Genomic DNA, 22,947 nt, shown 5'->3' with positions numbered 1-22,947 from the left:
TTTGAGTATTATAGTAGATAACACAAAATGATGTAAACATTTGAAAATGCAAGAATAATGCAAAATTACTTCTGTTATAATACAAGGCAAATGTTGGCAACCAGGAGCATTTAAAAAGCAACGATAGGAAACAGATCAGATAAAGCCCTAATTTATACAGCATAGCAGAAATGCAACTGCTCCACAGGTTGTTTCACATTGTAAGACAAGAAAAAGATCAATTACACAGTCAAACCTATGAAAGGATAACTAATCTGCAGCATTTGAAAAGTAGCTTTGTATACCAATATCCAGACAAACTGTAAATATAATTTGATTTCTTGATGAGCATATTGCTCTGATTTTTGTAATATTTATGTTGTTTTGTATTTTTTGTATTACATATGAGAAAATTACATGTTGTTGAAGTGCCCACTTCCTTTTAAGCACTGGCACCATTAAATTAGAGCTATGTTAACAGTCACCATTTGAGAAAAAAAAAAAAAAAAAAAAAAAAGAGATGCCATTGTAGTAGGGCAAAAAATGACTTTGAAAAACCAGGTAAATAAAAATACAGCTATAGCAATACAAACCTAAAAAGGTTTTCATAAAACACACAAAGTTCTATCATACCAATTCCTTTAGGAAAAAAGTTTTGCAAATGTATACCCAAAGCAAGCGGTAAACTACAGTTCTATATTGTTTGAGTTTAGGAGCTAGCATGCCATTTGAATCTTATTTTCCAGGTAACACAAAAATATTCACTTAGAAACAGTGATTATGGGGCAACAATCATGTATGCATATATATTTGTAACTATATCTTCAAGTAGGTCATTAAAGATATATTTATGCTGATAAAATTAGTCAAAGGGCAGCTATACACATTCTGCATGAACTGCTGAAGAATGGTGTTATCAATTAGACTTTAAAAAACTCTTTTACAGAACAGTTTCACTTCTGAAAATGGCAATTCATTAAAAAGTATAACAAGAATTAAAGAAGCTTGATCAAATCCAGCCTTCAGATTATTCCCCTAAGAAAAAATGTACTTTTTATTTTCTAACCATTTGACTTGACAATGAAAAGTTATTTAGGAATGTTTTACTGATGAAACAAAGAGGCCCAGATTTTGTAGCAAATAATTAAATATAATTATATCATAAAAAGACAGACTTGGAACTTCAAAATAACTTGGAAGAATGATTGTGTAAGTAAGTACTAGGACAGACAGAATGTGATTCAAAAACTAAGCAGTTAGCTAAATTTTCAAACTCATTAGAGGCTTATTAACCTGAACTGTCTGGAGAAGTTGTTGATACATGGATTCACTTGACTGTATGTATTTAACCCTCAGTTTTTCATCCAGAAACAGGTACCAATGTTGTGAAATAAACAAAGCAAAATTCACAAAGCTCAGAGATCCTCAAGTATGTTAATGCCCTTTTGGGAACCTACATGGAGGAAAACATAGATAAAGTTTAGATCACAAAAGAGACTAAAAGACAAAACTGTATGGTTAATATGCAAAAAAAGTTGCTGTATTTCCACATTTGTATTTGCATTCTGTTTACAAAGTTTGGATTTAGGGCATTCAAGGTAAATGTTTGAATTTTATACAGAACAAGAAAGAATTATCTCCTTGATAAATTTATGGTACTATGCCCAGCTTTATGCTTCCTCTTAGGTCTGGGTTTTTAAATTTAAGGCCCTCAAAATATTACAATCAGTTCTGGTGCTATTTATTTGTTATTTGGTGTTATTTAAACTGAACAACTATTCAAGTCTGACTCAGGATGGTTTTGAGCTCCAGAGTTACATTTAGCTGTCTACATGTGTTAGATGTCAAAACTTGCATTAAATTCAATGGAAATCTAGTAGATATACGCAACAGACTTTACAGAGCTCACTCAGCAGCAGATATTCTGCCCCCACCCCACAGGCTGGTCATCTCAGCAGCCCTGGAGGTTCCACTGGCCCAATTTTCATGGCCTTGAGAAAGAACAATGTACCCAGAGTAGTCCAGACACCTAAATATGGGGGCAGGAGGCAGGTATCTCAAACTCATGCTTAATATCTAGCTACACTTTTTATGCCAAAGAAAAGCCCAAATCCTCCCCCAGAGAGTGGGGATTGTCTGCATGTGGGTAAAACCAGAATGAATGAGAATGATTTAGCATTAGAATCAAATGTTCAACTTCTTAAAATGTTAAATACTTCTGTTATGCTGCTTTATTAACATACACACTATTTTCAGCATCAAAACCAAGAACAAAATTAGGATTATGCTGTGATTTCCTGGTCAAGTTAAGAGACTGTGCAGCTTGGCACAATAGTCATAAAAACTGACCCTTTTTGCAAGATAATTGTAAAAATGTTTTTATTGTCATGAATTATAGATCCAAGTCCTTCCTGGTGACTACATCATTGAATTCCATTATAAGAGCTTCTCATCCATAAATCTTGCTACACAGCAAATTTGAAAACTTACAAGTAATTCTCAAGTGTTCAAATGAAAACATGCACTCTGAATGCATGTGTAGTAATACATAATAAAGAAATCCGAGCAAAGTGTTTCAGAATCAAAATTGTAGGCACCAATCCAACAGCAGAAGTTATTTTAGCTCTAGTTTTCTTTTAAAATCATCAGCACCAATGAAGAACCCGTAACAATGAGATTCTTAGAAATCATATTTTAAACACTTTATGGAAGACACTGTTTCCTCTCCAGGGTTTAAGCATCGCCTATTATGATCAACTTGATCCTGTGCATTTAACTAATAAATAAGAAAAAAATATAGATTTTTTTTTTTATTTAAGTAAAAAAGAAAAGTTCTGACAATTCTCAGAGACACCATTTCTGTTCATCAGTCCTCTGTGAAAGTCACAGACTTTGGACCTCCAGATATCTATGCTGAATCGCTAAAACAGATCACCTCTGAAGAAGGACCATGCCTGAACTGTCTGGCTTGAAGCAGGAGAGATGAAATGCTAGACCCAGGAACAGGATATGCTGAATACTGAAGCATGAAGGCCCTATATGGAAAGCTTCCATCCATACAATGGACTTTCTTTAGGGAAAGCAGACAACTGATACATATATTCACTGGAGGAAATTTATTGACACAAAGAAAGGAAGGACATAAAGTGCATCTCTGAGACAAAGTGCACATTTGGCTACTTGTTATCACTTATGTTGAATCCAAAAGCCAGATTAAAAGATACACAGTTTATATCTTACTTCTATATTGCTATGTTTTTCCATTTGTTTCGTATCATATACATTTTTGTGCTGTTGTGTCTGTCTGACCATCTTGCTTACATCAATATTTTCATTTGAAAAAATACACTTGTATTTATCTCTGAAACAGTTAACTGCATACGTTACTCCTTCCTGCATGTTTTACTACTGATAACTTGGGACAGACATTAAGTCAATAAAACTGGTGGGTTTCATATGTTATATGTACCCTTAATATTCAAAGGAATATTCAAAGGAAAAGCTTGTTCTATCCTGCAAACTATTATTGACAATCACCCATGATGTGTGTTGAAATATCTGGCCACAAAACTAAATTTATTCATTTTGTATGACAGACCATTTTGTCCTCGGATTAGATCTTAGGAGCACAAAAGCATTTAGCCACCCCATTTCATGTAAAGATATTAAATAATATACATAGCTTCACTTTAATGGTTTATGGTTTTAACTTCAGCTCAGATTCAAAAGAAACTCAGCAGCACAAAACCCAGATTTATTTTAGTCTGTAAGAAAATCGGCCAATCAAAATACAAATTTAAACCAAATTCTAAGTTCTACTAAGTACAACATGCCTTTGTATTTAATGTTGCTTGTTTCCCCAAAAAAGCACAAAGCTTTATTTGCTAGTGTCCAATAAACTCAAGAATCTTAGGTTCTGTTACCTTGTTATTTTGCTCTAGAAGCCATTTGTTTAGTAAAGTGTATTCCTTTGGAGACAGTTGATATCATTATCATGATCCAAAAGGGCAGGAACTATTACAGACATGATATTATTTTAATAAAGAAAAATATTTAAAATTTGTAATAAGCATACCCAAAGTTTTCTTTCAGTACTCCAGAACATCCTAAATAGAAGGCTTACTTCTTTTGGCTTTCTTTAACTTTGAATGACCTTCTTCCTTCTGTTAACAAAAAACAAACAAACAAAAAGGGCAAAAAACAGTAAAGCAAAAAAAGCAGTAATACTAAGCTAACAGCTCAACTGAAGAGTTGTTTCCGAGTGAAATGTTTAGTTGAATGATACAAGAAGTAATTAATAAAGTTTCTATTTTCCAATGTCAATGTAAAATATGTTTATATGTACAGTGGGTAGATAATTAAAACCAGAGTTATTTTGAAAATACCCTTTTACACGCTGGCAGCCAATATTTTCAAAAACAGCTGATCCTTTTTGGTGTCCAAACTTGAGATAATGACAAAAGCTTCAGAGAAGTGTTTAGCAGTGTCCCCAGTCAGCACTACTGTATTTTAATCTGGAGAGAGGAGGAATCAGACTAATGAGCATTGGAGAGTCCATCCCTACCCCAGTTAATAGACAAGTCCCTCTCCTGTTCTGAGACTCCAGATGAAGCTTCCCTAGAGCTGTGCATCCACCTCACTTGGCTCCAGAAGTGGCACTGCTGCACTGGCTGCACTGGCAGTGTGGCCAGCAGACAGTGAGAACTTGCTGTCTCCTGCCGCTTCCCAAAAGTAGCTTGCAGGGCTCAGGCCGGTACCCGTGCTACTCACAGCCTGCCTGGAGAGAGAGGAATGGCATCCCCAGGCACTTGGGACTCATGACTAGGACCGGACAGTGCCCCTTCCCCATCCCCGTGGTGCTGCCAGACCAGCTACAAGCTCTCTGCTTGTTCATCTGCCCAAGCTGTAGAGCTAGTTCCATGCTCACAAGCCCTAGTGTGGCTGAGCCATTCCCAGTGGCAGGCAAAGGACTTCAGCGCCTAATTTGTATCATGGTGGAAGTCTCCCTGCAGGACTCAGACCCCAGAGGGTGTTATTCTCATAACCACAGTTATTTTTAGTTGCTGTTCTCCTTTTCTTCTTTGTGAGACTGACTCCTGACTCTACTACTGTAGCACTGCAGTGCTGGGCCGGTAACTAGAGACTCAGTTGCGGCCTTTCCCAGCTGCAGTTGGATGGAGCCAGCTCAGAGCAGCTGGGCTGGCGTTTCCCACACCAACTCCCCTCTTCCCTGCTGCAGCCTGAGCTCTAGGGTAGGAGTGTGTTCCTCCAGCAGGCCCCTGAGGCTGCTCTACCGGCCCCTTCTGAGCTGCACGGACAGCACAGGCTGTGCTCTTTTAATTGTCATTAAAAGTTACAGAATTTCTTGTATTTGGCTTGAAAAGCATAACAAAACAAAAAGATGACAGATAAAATTTAATGTCAACAAATTCAAATTAAGTGGAAGAACCTGAATTATGGATACATGTTCTTAAGGTCTTAATCAACAGTTGATGAATATGTTGACAAGGTAAGTTTATATATTGCAACATGTGACTTGGTAAAGGCACTTCAGATCGACCATGGGTAATGAGACCTCAGATGGTCATGCTTGAAATGAAAAATAAAAGGCAAGGGAACCTGGGTGAAAAGGGTGTTAACTGTTGTGTTAAATGCAGGCAACTTTTCCTCCTGGCTTATTCCATAGAGATATTGTACAGTATTGTATACAGTGTTTTCAGTTGGCTGTTAGCTGAAATAATGCATACATATTTGTGTAAGAAGATACAATTGTACTGAGCATTGGAAACTTGGGACCCGTTCCTTCTAATGGGCCTAATTTCTGGGTAGTAAAAACATAGAGAATGTGGTTCTAAGGAGAAGAAGATGGAAGATACAACTGAGTTTTAAAGAACTGATATTTAGGAACAAAAGTGTAGCCCAGTGGTATGGTAGACAAAAGCAGTATTTAAGAATCATGAAAAAATATTTTGAAGAGGAATTTCAAAGTACACACTACTATCATTAGAGCATCATCCAGAGGAAAAAGCACTATAAAAACTAATTAATATTAGGAATTTATCTAATTGCTGCTGCTGATCCCATCTAGTAATACAGTAACAACTTAAATATATTAAATAATTAAGAGAATGTAACTTTTAAAAACTCTCAATTACCAATAGCCTTTTGGAACTCATTTCTACGGGACATTGCTGAATTCAAGCACTTAAGATGAGACACTTACAGATCCACTGAGAATGCCCATAGTTATATTGGGCAGGATAAAACTGTTTTCTGTAGAATCAGAAAATCTGCTTCAGAAACATATTTACATTAAGTAACATCATTAAACGCTTTCATTTTAGTAGTATCTTTTGCAGGAGACAAACATTTTAAATGCATGCTTGAAGTAACAGTAACATAACCAATGGTTAACGATAATTTTATACAGGTTAAGGCTAGGATTTCTTGGTCTCCCTATTTTAACTGGAACATGCTAAAATGAAAAAATTTAAAATTTCTTTTTAATCTTAAAATTCAGGTCCTTGTAGCCTGGATTAAGGGGTGTATGTGTGAGGGTTTTTTACCTGTCTTCTTATGGCACAACCTTTCTTTACAGATGCTTCCATGTTGCTCTCCTTGATTGAGGAAGTCGGTTTTGAAGTCAGTGTTTCACATGTCAGATACTTGTTCCCTATAACCACCTTAAAGTATAGACATTTATACCTTCATTAGCAAAAAAGACTCAGCACTTTTCTACTTGTTAAAATGACCTACTTTCTCAAAAGGTGTCCTCATAACACAAAGTTGAAATAAACTACCAGACTACATTTTATAGGTGAAAAAAATTGATAAGCACAACACATTTCATCCATGTGCCAAACCTGTGGGATATCATCCTCATAAAAATTGCACTGAAATCAGCTCAGCTATATATTTTATTGATATGCAGACAGAATCATAGAAAATGTAGGTTGTAAAGTAAATCTCAAGCTGTCATCTAATCGTAACTTTTACTCAAAACAGAGCTAACTTCAAAGTTAGATCACATTGCTTTGGGCCCTACCCAGTCAAGTTTTGAGAATCTGAAAGGGTAACAACTCTACAACCTCTTTGTGCAACTTATTCCAGTACTTAACTACTCTCACTCTGAAGATTTTTTTTCCTTATGCCTGGTAGGAACTTTTCCTGTTGCAACTTGTGCTTTTAGAGAAACTGTAATTAAACTTGTATTTGCAAAACTTCCATGTTTGTCTAACAGCACAACGCCTTACACACATGGCAGTCAGCACTACACAATTGGTGAGGTTTGCGATTCCTTCTAGGAGCTGTTCGTTAGTCTGGTTTCATATGAAGACAGACTGAACACTGAAAATTTCACCATGTTAACTTTGCACAAATCTCGATAAACTGATAAGCTGTCTTAAAGAAAGGAAAACTAATTATCCCACCTTAAAAGTCCCAAATAAAGAAAGCGTGTATCTCAGACATCACAGTAGATCATCTTCCCTCTCAGAAAAAAAGCAGCAGTGGCTGACATTAACTTATATGGTAGAAATTTTAAACTATATTGAGAATGATGGTAGAACATGATGAAAGTCATGCTTTTTATTGCTTAACATTGTTTTAGAATAGACTGAATTTGTGAGAACCAGTGAGAATGAGCCCTGTTATTTACTGTACCTGTTCAAAGTTCAATTTGGAAAGACGACTGGTTGTCATAGCACTGTAGTCCTTAGAATGGCATGCTGCTTTATTTTCTTCATTTTTGGCAAGGCACATGGTATCATTTAAGACAGATTCATGAATATTTAACCCTGCTCCTTCATTTGATCTCTTTGTCTGTTGCTGTGATAAGTAAAAATTTGTCATTTCATTGTCTAAATTACAAATCTGCAAAGGTACTTTTTTTGACTGGTGTTGTTTCTCACAAACTTGTGTGGTATTTTGACTTGCAAACTTTTTTTCCCTTCTTGCACTGGAAGTAGGAGATGGATATGTATTCAGACTCAGATTGATGTTTGATTTCTGAAGCGCTGACCCAACATTCTTAAGAAAGGAAGGAGAATTTGCCTTTTTGTGATTGACTTCACTTGAATTCCCACCTGAAGCTGAGTTATCAGAAAAACCGGAATTAGCCACTTGTCCACCAGACTCTCTTTTCCACTGAAATACAGGTATACCATGTTTTGCGTATGTTTTTGCGTTCGTTACCTGAAGTATGCTGCTATGAGTAGGATTTTTGACTGATGTATTTTGAACGGGTTTGTAAACCTGAGTTATGCTGGACTTGCACGCAGTCAGCATAGAAGATGAAACACCCATAATTTTTCTCGGTGAATGTCTTTCGGCATGTTCTCTTTTCTTCCCATCCATTTGATTTGTGATCTTTCCATTCATTTGCATCAACTTTCCTTTGAAAATTGGTATAATTTTGCTGACTTTTGCGGGGGGGAGTTCAAAGGCTGAATTTACAGGCCTTCCTAAAGATTTCACAACTGGTAACTCTGGCACTCCCAGTATTTGCCTGTTACTCATAGATTTTTCAGTTGCTTCAATGCTAACCTTTTCTATATCCTTAGACCTGCTGGAAAAAGTGTGTGTTTCTAGCTCTTTGATCAAACGCTCCATCCAGTGGCTGTTTTCCATACTGCATGGTGGAGAAATTCTAGGCAAAGTCTGTTTCCTTGGAGGAGCCTGCGTTAGAGATACTACACAAACCATCTCACCAGCCAGCTTCATATGCTTAGATTTTATTTCCTGCAATACAACAAGAGTTACTAAATCGAATGAACTGGATTTAAAAATCCGATAGTGCCACCTAATGCATCACTATATGGTATCAACCCAATATACATCACAATGTATAACCATACATTTCCCTGTTTTGAATTAGAATGAACTATATTTTTAAACAATGTTTTGTTGTCACTATAAATGAAGATTTTTTTTCTCCTCCCCACAATTCTTTGTTTATAAACTATGCGGGAATATCGTGTTTCTCAGAAGGAAAGACTTAAATTACAGCCATTATCTTGGTTTAGTGCTTTCCCAGTAGGTAATGCCTACCCCTTCTGAGGGGGTCTGCAGAGAGTTTGACTGACAGGGATCCTCATCTCTTAAGACTTCTAAGAGCATCTGTATTCTGAGCAAAAGACAGTTTGGATGTCTATAAAAACTGCAGATGACAAAAGAGGAGCCATTCTAGCTTTGATCACTGAAGAGACATAAACAGGAACTACTTTCTGGAAGAGGATTATAGTATTTTAGAATCTCTGCAATTTCTGTCACTATTTCTTGTTCAGAAATGCTTACTTCATTTCTTCTTTCACACACTACTACCAAAGAAATTTTGAGTCTCAGCCTTTGTCACAATCTCAAATTAAAGGAGTTTTGATTGCTTGCCTCTTTTCCATCACCAGCCGTGGAGTAAATCTTACAGCTTGAGTGTTTTTACATCAGTAAGTCCACAGAACTTGATATTTTTCTTGGTTTGTTTTTTTAAAAATAAATTGTAATTAAAAAAAAAATTGTTATTGTTTTATTATTATTATTATTATTATTATTATGGAAGAGGTGTGAGAAAGTTCTGGATATCCAACTGTCAAATAAGGTCTATAGAACTGCAAATATTCATATCAATGGATTAACACTAAGTCCAATTTTTTATTGTATTTGTGATATGAACAACAACGTAACAATGGCAAATAGCAATATAATATTTAATTACACATTTCATTAAAAGTTACATGACTGATAGTTCTTTGTTGCAAAAAGCAGTTTTACACTCTTACTGTGTTCTGAATATGACAAAGACCGCTTCATACCATGAACAAAGTACATGCCATTAATATATTTATTAAAAAACCTTATACGCACCAGAGCCCTGGAGAGTTCCTGTGTAGCGTAAAGTGCTTTACTTGCCATCTTTACTGGAAATCCACATATATGTGAAAGATTACGCTTCATGTCAGAAAGAAAAGAGTTCAACACACTTTCTGAATCTGTTCTAGGGAAATACTGCACTGGCTGACTTCGAATGCAACTTAAAGGGTATCTAAATAAGCATTCAGGGATACATAACAAGTTTCTTTACATTTCTATAATTATGAACCATCTTCGTTGAGAAGAAAGCGTGAACATGTCTAAAGCTTTTTCAAAAAGGTAAACAAGCGCTTACTTTCTTAAGGGACTGAAGCTTACAAAGTTACAGGACTCCAACATGACTATACCATGCTGACCTACCATCATAAAGATTACTCAATACAAGTGATCCTTAGTCTAGCCTTTCCTAGCAGGAAAATTCTCTTTAAAATGAATATTTGCTGGTGATATATTTACAGGAATTTAACTCTTCCTTTTACATCACCATTTAGAGTGGCATTATCATGTTTACAGAAGCTGTGAAGCAAACTGTTCTATTAGACTTACTATTATTCAATACTAGGACAAAGAACTTGACTAAATATTTGGTTCCAACTTGTCTAGTGAAACAATTCTCCACTGACTTCTATGAAATTATGGAAGAAGACAATGTGGCGTATTCAAAAATGAAAATTTAGATCTCTGCTAGAAGTGTAGTAGAGGAAATGCAACAAAAATACTCTGAAAGGATACGTAAAGAATCTTTCCCCTATTGGCTTGAAGTAAACACTGAAGTATATTTTTGTCTCTTTGAGATCCTCTGGAAGAATATATCCATACTTAAAAAAACCACAAACATATATTACAAATACAAGTTCAATAGGTACAAAAAAGGGAGGGGAAAATGAAAGCAGTGTGTATTGTTTCTCACCAGATTTTTCCAGTGCATCTGAAATTCTTCATATGAACGGAAAGGAGATTCTGGAGGAATTATGTGGCTGATGTTTACGATCTGACCCATTTTCATGCTGTGCATAGGTAAAGAAGGGATGCTTAGAAAGGGTGTCATAAATCTCAGCTGAAAATATACTGGGCTTTTAGGGAAAAAAAGTAAATCTTATTTTTGTCACTGAAAGTATTTATGTATTATTTTTATGTTTTGCAGACTAATATCTTTAGCTCATAAGTTTATGACAGAACAATGGCAATATTTCCTGAAATATGGAAAATAACTTGACACCTGCAAGTCTAATTTCTCTTGTCTGTAATACTACCAGTAAATGTAGAATAAAAGCAAATGTATCATTACTTCTCATATTTTTATGATGGAAACCATCAGTGAAAATAGAAATAGTTTGTGGCAAAGGTGGAAATATTTTTTTTTCTTTAAATTGGTACCTTCTGTTAAAATTATATTTGAGAAAAATTAACGCTCTTGCATATCACAGAAATAGCAGAGAGATTACTAAAATTGAAATAATAGTTAAATGTGTAATTTTTGATTTGCTGGTTAATTTTACTCATTTTCCGTAACACTGAGACCTTAAAAGTAAAAAACAAGATTCCTGAATGTGAAACAGACTGTAAAACAGAAGTGTTCTTATCACTAGTGTCAAATTCACAATTTGTATGGCAAACATTCCAGGAAATATTTGTTTCTGCTGAAATGTAAACAGACTCCTACCTTGGCAAAACATAGCACCAGTTACTTAATATGGAATGGTGGTGAATAACTGTATTTTCATTGCTGTCAAACAGCTTTAAGGTGTTTGCTGAAATATCAAAATCTCCCAACTTAAAACAGAAAAAAAAAAGTTATTTGCAAATATTTCTAGAGCAGTATAAAATTAAAATTTTCAGAAATAGTTGTGAATCACAATACACTGAAGTTTATACATTATTATTCTTCTATCAGCTCTCACAGACTGATTATTTCATAAGATATTCCCATTATCAAACTGCACACTATCTTATGTTAGAGCCTACACTTCCAAGTTATGCAAGTACAAGGCTTAAAGGTTATTTAAATCAGTGAAATTTAAACTTTATTTGAATTGTTTTGATATGTAAGAGTACAGAAGGAATTTCTCAAACAGAACTGTCTCGCGTCCATGCACGTTTTTTGAAGCTCAAATCAGAAACCCATGTTTGACAGCCTAGTAATTGTGTACACCACCTTGCCTGACCAACCGCAAAGATCCAAGCAGCAGAATTAATGGGACACATAGTTTCACACTGCGAGAAGTCAAAAAACACCACACATTTTCACAATGTGAAAATATTTGACTGTAGGGACCAATCAAACACTGAGATTTGAGATCCATTTTCTGTCTCTATGGTCTACCAGCATTTGCATTTCTTCACTGACAAGAAAATCTGGCCATTTCTGATTTAGAAAAGTATTAAACTGATCAAATTGATAACAAAGCCACATCATGATCGCTTCTATCATTGCTTTGTGTCATTTTTGAACTGGATTCCTATACATAGCTTTAATGTTTATGCTGTCCAACTAGGTCACAGAAGAAATCCTATTCTTCTAAGAAAGAAGAGCTTGGATCAGAAATACTTATTTTGGAAGAAACCAGCAAGCCTGACAAATATGGCCCTGTATGTATGGACATATTCAACAAAGGTGACATGCCTGTCACAAATGATAATAATGTTTCAACCTCAACCATGATTTCTTAAACGATTTATTAATTATGATTACAAGTAGCATAATCCAGGCTGCTCCCATATTTTGAAAGCTGTATAGAAAATTAAGCAGATTCCAGAATAAATATATACAGGGACTTAGTGCTGACAACTTATCTGTAGCTTCACTTTCAAGATGTTACTCAAAACTGTCTATGTATTACAGTGAGAGAGTGAAAGCCGCCTAGAAAACACTGCTGGTAGAAAATCGAGAATCATAAAGACACTCCACTACTGTATTCTGATAGCATTTTTTAAAAGCCTCTTAATTAGTCTAGAATCTCAATTTTACAATGGTTGCTAAAATGCATCAATATAGATATAATATGGATGTTATGCACTGATAACAGATGCAGATAGTCAATGAATATTACTGTCATAATGGAATCAGAAATAAGCTCTTCTATCCCCATCATGCTAATTGCAAGTCACCTAACAGAAAAGAAGATGAAGATTAATAAGACAAATACAGTCATAGAAAATCTAACTGCTTTATACCTCAGGGGGTGGCAACCGAATTGAGCAAGCCTCCACACTGATGCAAAGCTGTCTCTCTGATACATTGAGGTCTAAAACTAAAATAAAAACAAAGCACAAGGCCCTGTTTTGAACTACAGTTGACCTGTTAGACAGAAAGCTAAACCAAATGTTTATTTAAAATAATTGTTAGTCAAAATGCTGCATTTGAAAATCAAAAGGCTAGTCTTCCTCAGCATGGAAATTAAGTGCATTTAACTGTGAAAAACTAAAATAATAATGAATTACCATCCATACAGTACACCTCCCTAGGAACTCATGGCTGCCCATGCAACTGGATGCTTGATACTCATATCCTTGATACAGAAACACCCATTTTCAAAGCAAGTGTGGTTCTTATAACCATTGGCTGTAGTGAGCCCTCTAGCCCAGCATTCCGAATCCAGAAGTGGTTAATAGGAAAGACTATATGAGCAAGGCAAGCAGTTATTGACACATCTCCAGAACATTCACCCAGCTCTGAGCAAGCTGTAGCACAGGGACATATTATGTTCCTCAACATATGTCCCTGTTACAAATTTAGGCTTCAATATCCCCAGATGTAATCTTTAACTTTTATACTGGTATAAAAGTATTACTGCGTAATTTTTGCAATAGCTAAGCAGCATGCTTTGTGACTCAACTTTTGTGAACAGCAAACATAGTACATACAGGACAGTCACTTTAGCTCATTTTCATATCTGCTGTTATGGAACTTTCACATCACTTGCAAGACTCATAATTTGAGGCAGGGGCACTTAATTGCAATAATCATAATTTTTAAATGGCAAATTTCAATCTATGGCTGTAGATTAATAGTAGAAAAATTACCTTTTTTGTGGGTAATTTTTCAAAGGTGCAGTTGAGCTGACAACTGTTACATACAGAACATCATCTGCTATCAAGTGGATTTTGACAGAATGAAAAATGAAAAGACATTGTGTTGGTAATTCCAAGATCACGGCAGTATGAAAGCACATAACTATCCCTTGCTCTCACAAGTTTACCATTAACAGAATATTGTACTTACCAACAGCATTTTGCCTTCCTGAACAAGACAAAAAATCTTTCCCTTAATAAATAAAATAGATAGACATTATTTTCTAAACCATATGCCTAATGTCTTTATGCAAAAAAAAAGGAGAAATCCCACAGTTTTGTTTGTGTGTGTCATGAATTCTGAAACGATTGTTCCTTTTAAGGAGAGGAAAACCCCTCTATCAATTAACTTTTCACTGATTCATTAACATCTTGTATAAAAAAGAAAGATATATGAAGGTATATTAGTGGACAGCAACCTACACATGATTTTTTCCTCCCAGTAAGGAATTTATACATAGAACTATTTCTAATTGACTAGCAGTTCATAAATATTGCAGGTTCAAAAGCAAATCTGTATAGTATTACTACATATTTTACCATATATCATCAGTTTTGCCCAGCTTTAGCAACATATATGGTTAAACAAGCTGCATGTACCAGGGTCCTATTGCTGTTAGTCAATGTCTTTCATTAAAATCAGTTTTATATCAGCTACCCCACTACTTCTAGCTGCTATTCCTGAATAGGTTGCTTTCATTCAGAGATCTGTATATTTTGAAGATATTGAAAACAAGATACTGCTAATATTGTGACTGGAAATAAGACAATAACATATACACTTTTCTCAATGTATATTTGGAATCATTTATACAATTGCTCTACTTAAAAACAGCACACCGCAGTAGCTGAGACACATCTGTTTTTCCATACTTTGGTAATTCACATATATCCTACACAGGAGTTAGTAGAGAGATGTCAGACAAAGGAACTACCATCTAGAAAGACAGAACTTGGTAGAAGGAGATGGTCTGACAGAAAAACACTTCTCTATGCATGCAAACCACGTGCAGAAGTGCCACCGATTAAAGCGTGAATCTGAAAAACAGGCCCAATTTTTAGAAGGCATTTACCGTCCAACAATATTTGGTTTGGAAATTATTAATCTGATATGCTACGTTCAGTTGAAATAATTATTTGATCTCTTACAAAGATGAAGAGGAAGATGAAAAAATGAATGATATGTCAATTGAGATTGTTAACTTAAATCATTGAACTTGGACAAAGGAACAATAGAAATGCAATCAAAGAAAAAAAATCATAGGATAACTGAATGAAATAATGATGGAAATTAAATTATGGAAGATAAATGCAACAATAAACAACCGAAAACTAAATGCTTGATCCCTGACCCAGGTCAGTTAAATACCTTGCACCAAGAGATGACCAGCCTTGTTCCATACGGGTGCAAGTCTGGCTGTAAGTGTGTAGGAGAGACAGGTTTGGAGAACGGCTGGACTCACTGCTTGTGGTGCTTCCAGCTAATAACATCAGTGAGAAAAGAAAAATACATTATTAATAATTTAACAGATTTTTTTAAAGGCTTCGCTCAAAATTTAATCAAAGATACTGCTACTGCATCTTGGAGCCAAGTGCTAGTGTATGTTACATCTTTACTTTTCATCTACTTGGCTACAAGAGGAGGTCAGCACAATATTTGATGTAGGCATTTAGATTTCATGTGTCACCACAGTAAGGTCCACTACAATTCATTTAATGTTTTCATGGGGCTGATAATAGCCTTGGGGAAAAGATTAATTGAACTATATGGAATACTTTACTAGATATGCATCTCTTTCCAGACAATAGGCACAACATCCAAAATTTACATACATTAACTCTGCTGTCAAACTCAAGACCAGAGACATTTTCTTACAATTACACGAACAACAGATGATGTAGCTTTGTTCACCCAGCAGTACTACTTGCCTGACTGCTTGCCTGTCCTGCATAGCTTTCTGGTGACAGTTAGCATTACTCAAGAAGAAGAAATTAATTAAAATGGGTTAAAACCAGTTAACTAATACACCTCCAGGAGGATGTTTCTAATGAGATCCTGCAAGGATCTGCTTGCAGCTCATGGTTATTAAATATATTTCGTACTACTAATCTGCTGGTGTGGGAAAATCTAACCATGACAGTTCAGTTACGCATATCAACATAAAGCAGCTTTGTAAGGTAAGCATATTTGAACAGTATATGTCTTACTAATCCAGATATGCATGTACACTTCTTGCAACAAAGAAAAATACACCCAACTGGCTGTGCAAATAAATCACGAGAGCTACTGCCTTTGATTACAATCACTCTTTTGACTCAGCAATTTTTGTGCATCCACACATCCATTCAGAAAACCCACAAACATGACATACTAGAAGATAGCAAAGAATACACATAATGGTCTAAAAATATATCAGCTGTTAAGCTCACGGGTTCCATCTCTGTTTTTGTTTTGTTTCTCTGAGACTGTCCTATGCAGCCTGGGTAAACCCAAAATGTGAATGGGGAGACAGTTAAGCTGTCTGAACACCCTCACCAGTGGCACCTACAGGGCACACGCAGAGAGAGTGACACCAGCAGAAGAGCTGCAGGTCTTTGGTCCAAAGGACAGATCTGTCATTGCCTCGAGGTCGAACCCCAACGCCCCTGAGCTGGATTAGGATCCCACTCCAGCAGAAAACTCTAGTGGAATTGTTCATGAACTTCTTAAAACTTTTAACTCTGACAAAATATACTTACTATACCCAGAATCATAAGAGACATTTTGTCTATGGCACAGACTTTTCTACCCTGAAACTTGGCTCCTGTAGTGCAAATTGTATGCCCTATGAAAAATACTCATCTGTGGCAACATCAATTGCACACAAGTGTAACAGTCCTAAGAGCTGTGACATCTTTCAGCACTTACAGTAGCTCCTTGTTTCTCTACGTAGGCTTGACATATTCCTGATTTGTAAAATGGTATCTAAAAATAAATAAATAAATAAAAAGTCAAGTATCTGAAATTAAGGAGTCTTTTAGCAAATCATAAATTAAATTTTGGTCCATCAGTGACTTTGCCTAAGAAAATCATGCTAAGGAATATTTAAAGTAAACACCATATCCTGTATTGTAAAGGAGAATGATAACTAAAATTAGTTCAGGCATAGTGTAATCTCATTTCCAGCTAAACACACATTAACAAGCAAGCAAAAGACTGCCCAAAACAAAATCGCAGAACTCTGCCCCTACTGCTCTCATTGTGAATTGGGTGGCATCTTACCAATTGAGTCCATTCTGTTCCACAAAATGTTCACCATCTGAAAAGGCCATTTCGTCAAGTGTAGAAGACATAAGCTGCCATCTACATTACTAATGCACAAAAATAGAAGTTTGCTATAAATGACATAATTTTACTTATTCTTGATCCTCAAACAAAACACTTCTTAGAGAAACATGCATGTATGTGTGATGGATATGCTTGACTCCTAGCCATACTTTGATTCAGGCTGACCAAGAAGCAACAGGCCTCATGTCCTTGGGGTGAACTTGCGAGCTGGAAAGCCCCTGGCTCATGTACAAGGGAGTGAAGGTGTCTTGAAAAATATTTCAAAATGTGGTTTTGAAACCCAAAAGTACAAGATAAACAAAGTACAGAACAAGATATCAGAGCTAAACCAAAGACATCTGTCTTGTCTATACTATTGACAAGCAGCCAACTACTTCACCCTATAAATACCAAAATCAGGATGGGCCCAATATGAGCTCTCCCTGAACGGCAGCTGGCCTGCATGCCAGGTGACTTTCCCCTTGAGCAGGGACCCCTCTTGAGGTTAAAGTTTCCTTACCCAAGGCAGAGACATCCCTTACCCTCGACAGATCCTCAGTAAGTGACTGATAGCATGCTGAATTAATACTAAGAAGCATTACTAATCCATGTAGCTACTCAGACATTATAAACATCGTGTGGGTAATTCCGTTAGACATGAACTGTTGACCAAGTCTGAGATTAAGACTGGATCCAGCCACACCTAGGCTCCAAAAAGGAGTTTAGAAAGCAAGGGGGTCCACTCTGAACCTCAAGACTCAACGGGAGGGTCCTCTTTACTCTTTGTGCCTCCGTCCTCCGTGTGAGTCGTTCTAACTCAGTTTTCCTTTGTGTGTTTCTTCCATGCAGTAATTAATAAGCCTTGCCATCAAATGTATTGAAACTTGCCAAATCACTGTTAAAGCTTATCAAACTTACTGAACTCTGTCAAATTATTATTTTACCTCAATAAAACATATTGCTGCTTCTCTCTTTTGAGTGAGGTGCATTCCGCTCATCCACAACAGTATGTAACTAGATATACCTATTTACACAGTGATACTGACCGCCATTACAACTGAAATTTGATTTAGTGTTCCAATAACAGGTGCAGAAAAGATGTCTTGATGCAGGAACAATAACTGTCTATTAAAAAAAAAGTTAGAAAAAAATTAAAAAATCATTTTCTGTACCTGATTTTCTTAGCTTAGATTTATTTTCCTCATCTTCTGCAAACGTAATACATTCCACTTCTAATTGGTTTCCAGTGCCTCAATATAATATGTTGGAGAAGTCCAAGTTACTTGCTCTTAACCCACCCATAGTGGTTTAAGACAAAGACTACGAGCCTTTGGCATGTTTGGAACTCTCCAAAAGTGTTCCTTTGGGCAGAATTTCTCATTTCTCCCCTTTCCTATTAAAGGGAGCGACATACTGCTTGGTGAACCCTAAGGAGCATACATATGCTTTCTGAGTATTCTTTTCACTCAATCTCAACTGACATAAAGCATCCCAACTTTGCATGTAAACACAGATTAATTTTAACTATTTATTAATTTGAAGTAGGTGGCTTTGTTAGTTTTAGCTGATGACATTGAAAACATATATGTGGGTTTTTTTCCCCAATAGCCAGCAAGTCCCCCACAAAAAAACCCACCCTATTTTGAACAATTTTATACTGTTTGCTGCTGATAAGAATTTTGATGGTTTTATTACAGTTAATTCTAGTACTGCTAATAAAATCTTTGAATAACAACCACCAAGAATTTCTGAAAATAATAACCCTCAGAATTCTTTACCTGCAAATCTTTATCTGTTTACTCCTTGTCTCAGCTTCCGGTATCTGAGAACTCAGTGTTACTGTAGTGGCACAGAGTTTTTGTAGCTCTGGCATACTGACAAAGAACAGAGACTGGTGCCTGGTGTCATTCATGTTATATTGTTGGCTGCCCCAAAGCGGTGCCTGGGTCTTAAAAGAAAAATTTAAATTCATTTTTATAAGGCAGATATTTGTTTACAGAACCTTAGAAGTATATTGTACCAGGTAAATGAATAATCAATTATCTTCTGATTAAGATTAGGTAGGCAATATAACACAACTTGGTCAACTACAACAGACAGCTCAATACACTTTTGCTATAAATAATGTATTACACTTGAAAAAATAATCAGTTACGAGAGTCAAAATATTCAGAGTGAAGACAAGGACAAAAGCATCCTTTCCATCTTCTTCTCAGTCAACACTGGGGAAGGAATTTATGTGGGATCCAAGAGCTGAGGAATCCCTCTGTGATATTTGTCCCCTCCTGTCTGGCAAGAAGGTTTAATTCCCAGGAGCTCAACAGAGATCTCCTCCTTAAGTCACACAAAGACCGTGGCCAGCCTGTGAAAGAGAATGAAAACCACAGAAACACAGAGGCATGGTGGAAATCTCTTCCTTTTTTCCCTTCACCAGTCTCCCTTCCTAGTGGTACAGAGAACTTGTGTGTTCCCTGCTTAAATCCACCTCTCTTCTCAAGCGACAGGTGAACACCGTATTCTAACCTATGCAGAACTGAGTACAGTCTTACATGGAGCAGAAAGCTGTACTAATCCAGAATCACATTCAGCTATACGATTAATAATGAACACAGATAATTTGTTCTCCCATTCTTGCTCTCAAAGGAGAAACGTGTGAAGAACAGTATTTTGTCTTGGTGAGAATGTTTAATAAGTACACTCCTACATACTTATCAAAAGATGAAGAAAACATAGCTGGTATTTAGAGTGGGATATGGTTAGACATATAGTAGTTCTACCAAGGCCATCTCTCACATCCTAAGCCTTGCCTTACAATAGAAATGATTGACTATATTTTGTGTTCAAGAGTATGAGGCAGTTCTGGGCTCAGGCCACAATCAATATCTTGAAGTGCACATGACCTGATATTTCACGTGAAGTTGGAATACAGAGTACATGGATACATGGATATGCACTGCCATATCACTGAGCAGATGTGCTGCAACACAGCCATTTTTGAAACTTCCTAAAAAGCACCAAAAAGAACAACCAAAAGAACCAGAATTTCAGACTAAGAATGTGATCCTTTGATGCAAATTTCATGTGGGAGTGGGAGTAAGTTATGGTTGTTACCTGGCCTGTTGAAATGCCTGTTGTACACTCCTATGTATTGCAGTACGGGCCAGGCTCAGTGCAAAGGAACTAGAATATTTATAACAAAACATCTAACATTTCATTAAAGAAAATACACCTTTTAACTACAGCACCTTTCTCAATCAAAATGTTTTAAAGAAAAACAGGCAGGTAGAAAGTCTGCTTGTTATAAAAATCCAGGGACAAACACTGCACACCAGAAAAAGTTGTTTTAATAGTTCTCCACCCTCCAAACCCTAAAGCCATTTTGGAAAGTGGTCTTACCAGTGCAGTGAAGATAGCAATAAATATTTCGTTTCCAAATTTTATGAAGTCACCAGGTATCCACCTGAAAAGCAATTTTGCAAATTGTGATCAAAAAACAATGAACTGGCAACATGTTTTGAGGAACAATGTCAAAGATAACTTTGTTGTTCTGATTTTGTTTTGCCTTGATACAGTGTAAGCCATTAAACAATTAACCTCAGTCATATCCTAGAAAAATCACACAGTCACTGTTTTATAACTGTAATTTAAAAGAAAATAACGTTTCCTTGCTTCCTACCCTTAAAGGAAAACACATTTCAAATTTTTTGTAGCACTCATAAAAAGTAGATTTTTTTTAAGTGTCAGCCAAGACTATCACTTCATCAGAGAATTCCAAAAGCTACAGCTTAAGGGAAAGGACCATTTCAAACAAATGAGAAAAAAATGTTGTCCGTTTGCAAACTCAGAAAAGAAAGGCTGGGTCCTCAGCTTTCATAATGTTTAAAAGAATTCTAAATGGCCAGCTGGGGATTTTTGTGGCAAAGATGTTGTAAAACACATGCTGCAACGCTCCAGTGACCCGCTTGCTGTTTGAGGCGAACTCCCCTGTGGGAACCACTCACTGTATTCAGCCTAAGTTAAATCTTCCCAGTCATCTTAAAAGCTAATGCAACAGAGTGCTTGCAGATGGCTTCTCCCTTCAGGGGAGAGGATAAAGAGAGAAGTACCAGTTAACATAGAACTATCAGTTAAGACAGAACTACCAGTTATAAATCATAGGAAATAAACCCAACTGCCTTCTGTACAAGTAGGAGAACTTAATGTGTGTGGGAGAAGTTATGTCTTCAGATGCCAACAATCACAACACGTGAACCTGAAACCACCACAGAGCTCCTGCTAAACTGAGCAGGACATCAGTAGGAGAATGGCTATTGCTGGTTTTCTGTCAGAACAGACAGGTAAATCACAGAACTTGGTGGCGATATTTGTCAACTGCAGTAACGACCTGAAAGATGGAATGAAAAGCTTCATTATTAAAGCTGAGAACACCACCAAGATGTGAGGGACAGTAGCCGCTCTTCCTGTTAGGCTGACTGTAATGAACTAGAGATGGGATCTGAAGATCGTGGTGGCATTCAACAAGGAAGTACGAAGCTGGCCTGCACACAGATAACCAAAAGCACACCCTCAGGGAACAAAACAACTTCCTAAGCACTGGCGTTGAGAAAAGGTGCCTCGGCAGGTCATGCTGGGTAAATTTTACGTCACTGAAGTTATGCTGTAGACAAACCCCACAAAAAAACCCGGAGCATGTACATGGGGCAATTGCTGTTGAGGCACCAAAGTAGTGTACAGGTGTGATCCAGCACAATTAGCGCAGCACAGGGTGCTGCCATGACGGGGACGGGACACCCATTCTGGCCCCACATGCAAACAAAGCCACCAAACACATCCATGGCCAGAGCCAAGAAACCCGGTTTAGGTTTAACAAAACTGAAGGAAAACAGGGCGGCGGGTGAGTGAAAGGCCGTCACCAAGAGAATGGGAAGGTGCTGCCCCCTGTGCCCTCAGCCCACCCGGCAGCAAGGCAGGCAGGGCAGGGGGGTGTCCCAGGGAAGCCTCGGCTCGAGGCGCGCGGGACAGCTCTCCCCAGGCTGGGTGAGGGGCTCCTGCGGCAGCCGGGAGGTTTCGGGGAGCGGTAGGGAAGCACCTCTGGCGGGGCCGCTCCTCCAGCCGCTCCCGCCGGGCTCCCTCAGGGGCTACGCGGGGCGCGCGGACAGCCGCGCGCCTCCCACCTTCGGCGCGAGCACACACCGCGCGCGCGGGGGCGGGGCGGGGCGGCCGCCGTCGGTCCGGTGACTCCGCAGGGCCCCGTCGGCTGGTGTTCAGGGGTACCGCGGGCGGGCGGGCGGGTGCGTGTGTGACTTCCCCAGCCTGGTGAAAAACCGGGCGGGGCGGGAGAGGGCAGAGTGCTCCCTGCCGGCGCGGGAGGTGCCGAGCGCCGGGGTAACCTCCCCTCGCGGCGCGTTTCGCCCGCTGTGGGGGAAGGAAGCCGCGGGTCCGGGGCTCGGAGGAGGCCGGCGGGCGCCGCCCGGGCACCGCTCAGCCCGGCCCGGCAGCGGCTGAGGGACCTCACGCAGCACGTGACCGGCAGCAGGTCACGTGGACGGCGCCGCTCCCGCCCGCAGCGGGGGAGAAGGCGGGACACGAGGCCGCCGACGCACCCCGCAAGTCCCGCCCTGGCGGCCACCTCGGTCGCCAGCCTGACGCCTTCTTTGAAAGGCATTTTGTTCCTCCAATGAGGAGCCGCGTACGGAGGGGCGGGCGGTGGGGAGGGGGCGGGGACG

General features: G+C 38.0%; 1 protein-coding gene across 10 annotated transcripts in view; it reads right to left on the bottom strand.

Annotated features, from left to right (window-relative positions):
* C1H18orf63 (chromosome 1 C18orf63 homolog) overlaps positions 1–22,947 on the bottom strand; it is a 353,440-nt gene that overhangs the window by 4,829 nt on the left and 325,664 nt on the right. The window contains exons 3-18 of one of the 10 annotated variants that reach the window (XM_074822984.1): positions 20,618–20,681; positions 19,377–19,583; positions 19,000–19,169; positions 18,268–18,346; positions 16,823–16,879; positions 15,284–15,395; positions 14,066–14,107; positions 13,018–13,094; positions 11,507–11,616; positions 10,754–10,850; positions 10,576–10,661; positions 9,838–10,015; positions 7,642–8,718; positions 6,546–6,662; positions 4,055–4,142; positions 10–1,432 (exon numbers count right to left, since the gene is read on the bottom strand). In XM_074822984.1, the coding sequence (XP_074679085.1) occupies positions 4,086–4,142; positions 6,546–6,662; positions 7,642–8,718; positions 9,838–10,015; positions 10,576–10,661; positions 10,754–10,850; positions 11,507–11,616; positions 13,018–13,094; positions 14,066–14,107; positions 15,284–15,395; positions 16,823–16,879; positions 18,268–18,346; positions 19,000–19,133 (2,223 nt within the window). In that variant the 5' untranslated portion in view covers positions 19,134–19,169; positions 19,377–19,583; positions 20,618–20,681 and the 3' untranslated portion in view covers positions 10–1,432; positions 4,055–4,085. Of the gene's footprint in view, positions 1–9; positions 1,433–4,054; positions 4,143–6,545; positions 6,663–7,641; positions 8,719–9,837; positions 10,016–10,575; positions 10,662–10,753; positions 10,851–11,506; positions 11,617–13,017; positions 13,095–14,065; positions 14,108–15,283; positions 15,396–16,822; positions 16,880–17,176; positions 18,347–18,999; positions 19,584–20,617; positions 22,430–22,947 lie in introns of those variants that run through there. The other 9 variants (XR_012623132.1, XM_074822964.1, XM_074823040.1 and 6 more) reach the window with 9 other exon arrangements.

Source organism: Strix aluco, chromosome 1 (genome assembly GCF_031877795.1).
Source record: "Strix aluco isolate bStrAlu1 chromosome 1, bStrAlu1.hap1, whole genome shotgun sequence".
Classification (NCBI taxonomy): Eukaryota; Metazoa; Chordata; class Aves; order Strigiformes; family Strigidae; genus Strix; species Strix aluco.
The sequence above is the reverse complement of the archived record's forward strand: the minus strand, read 5'-3'. Positions and strand labels throughout refer to the sequence as shown.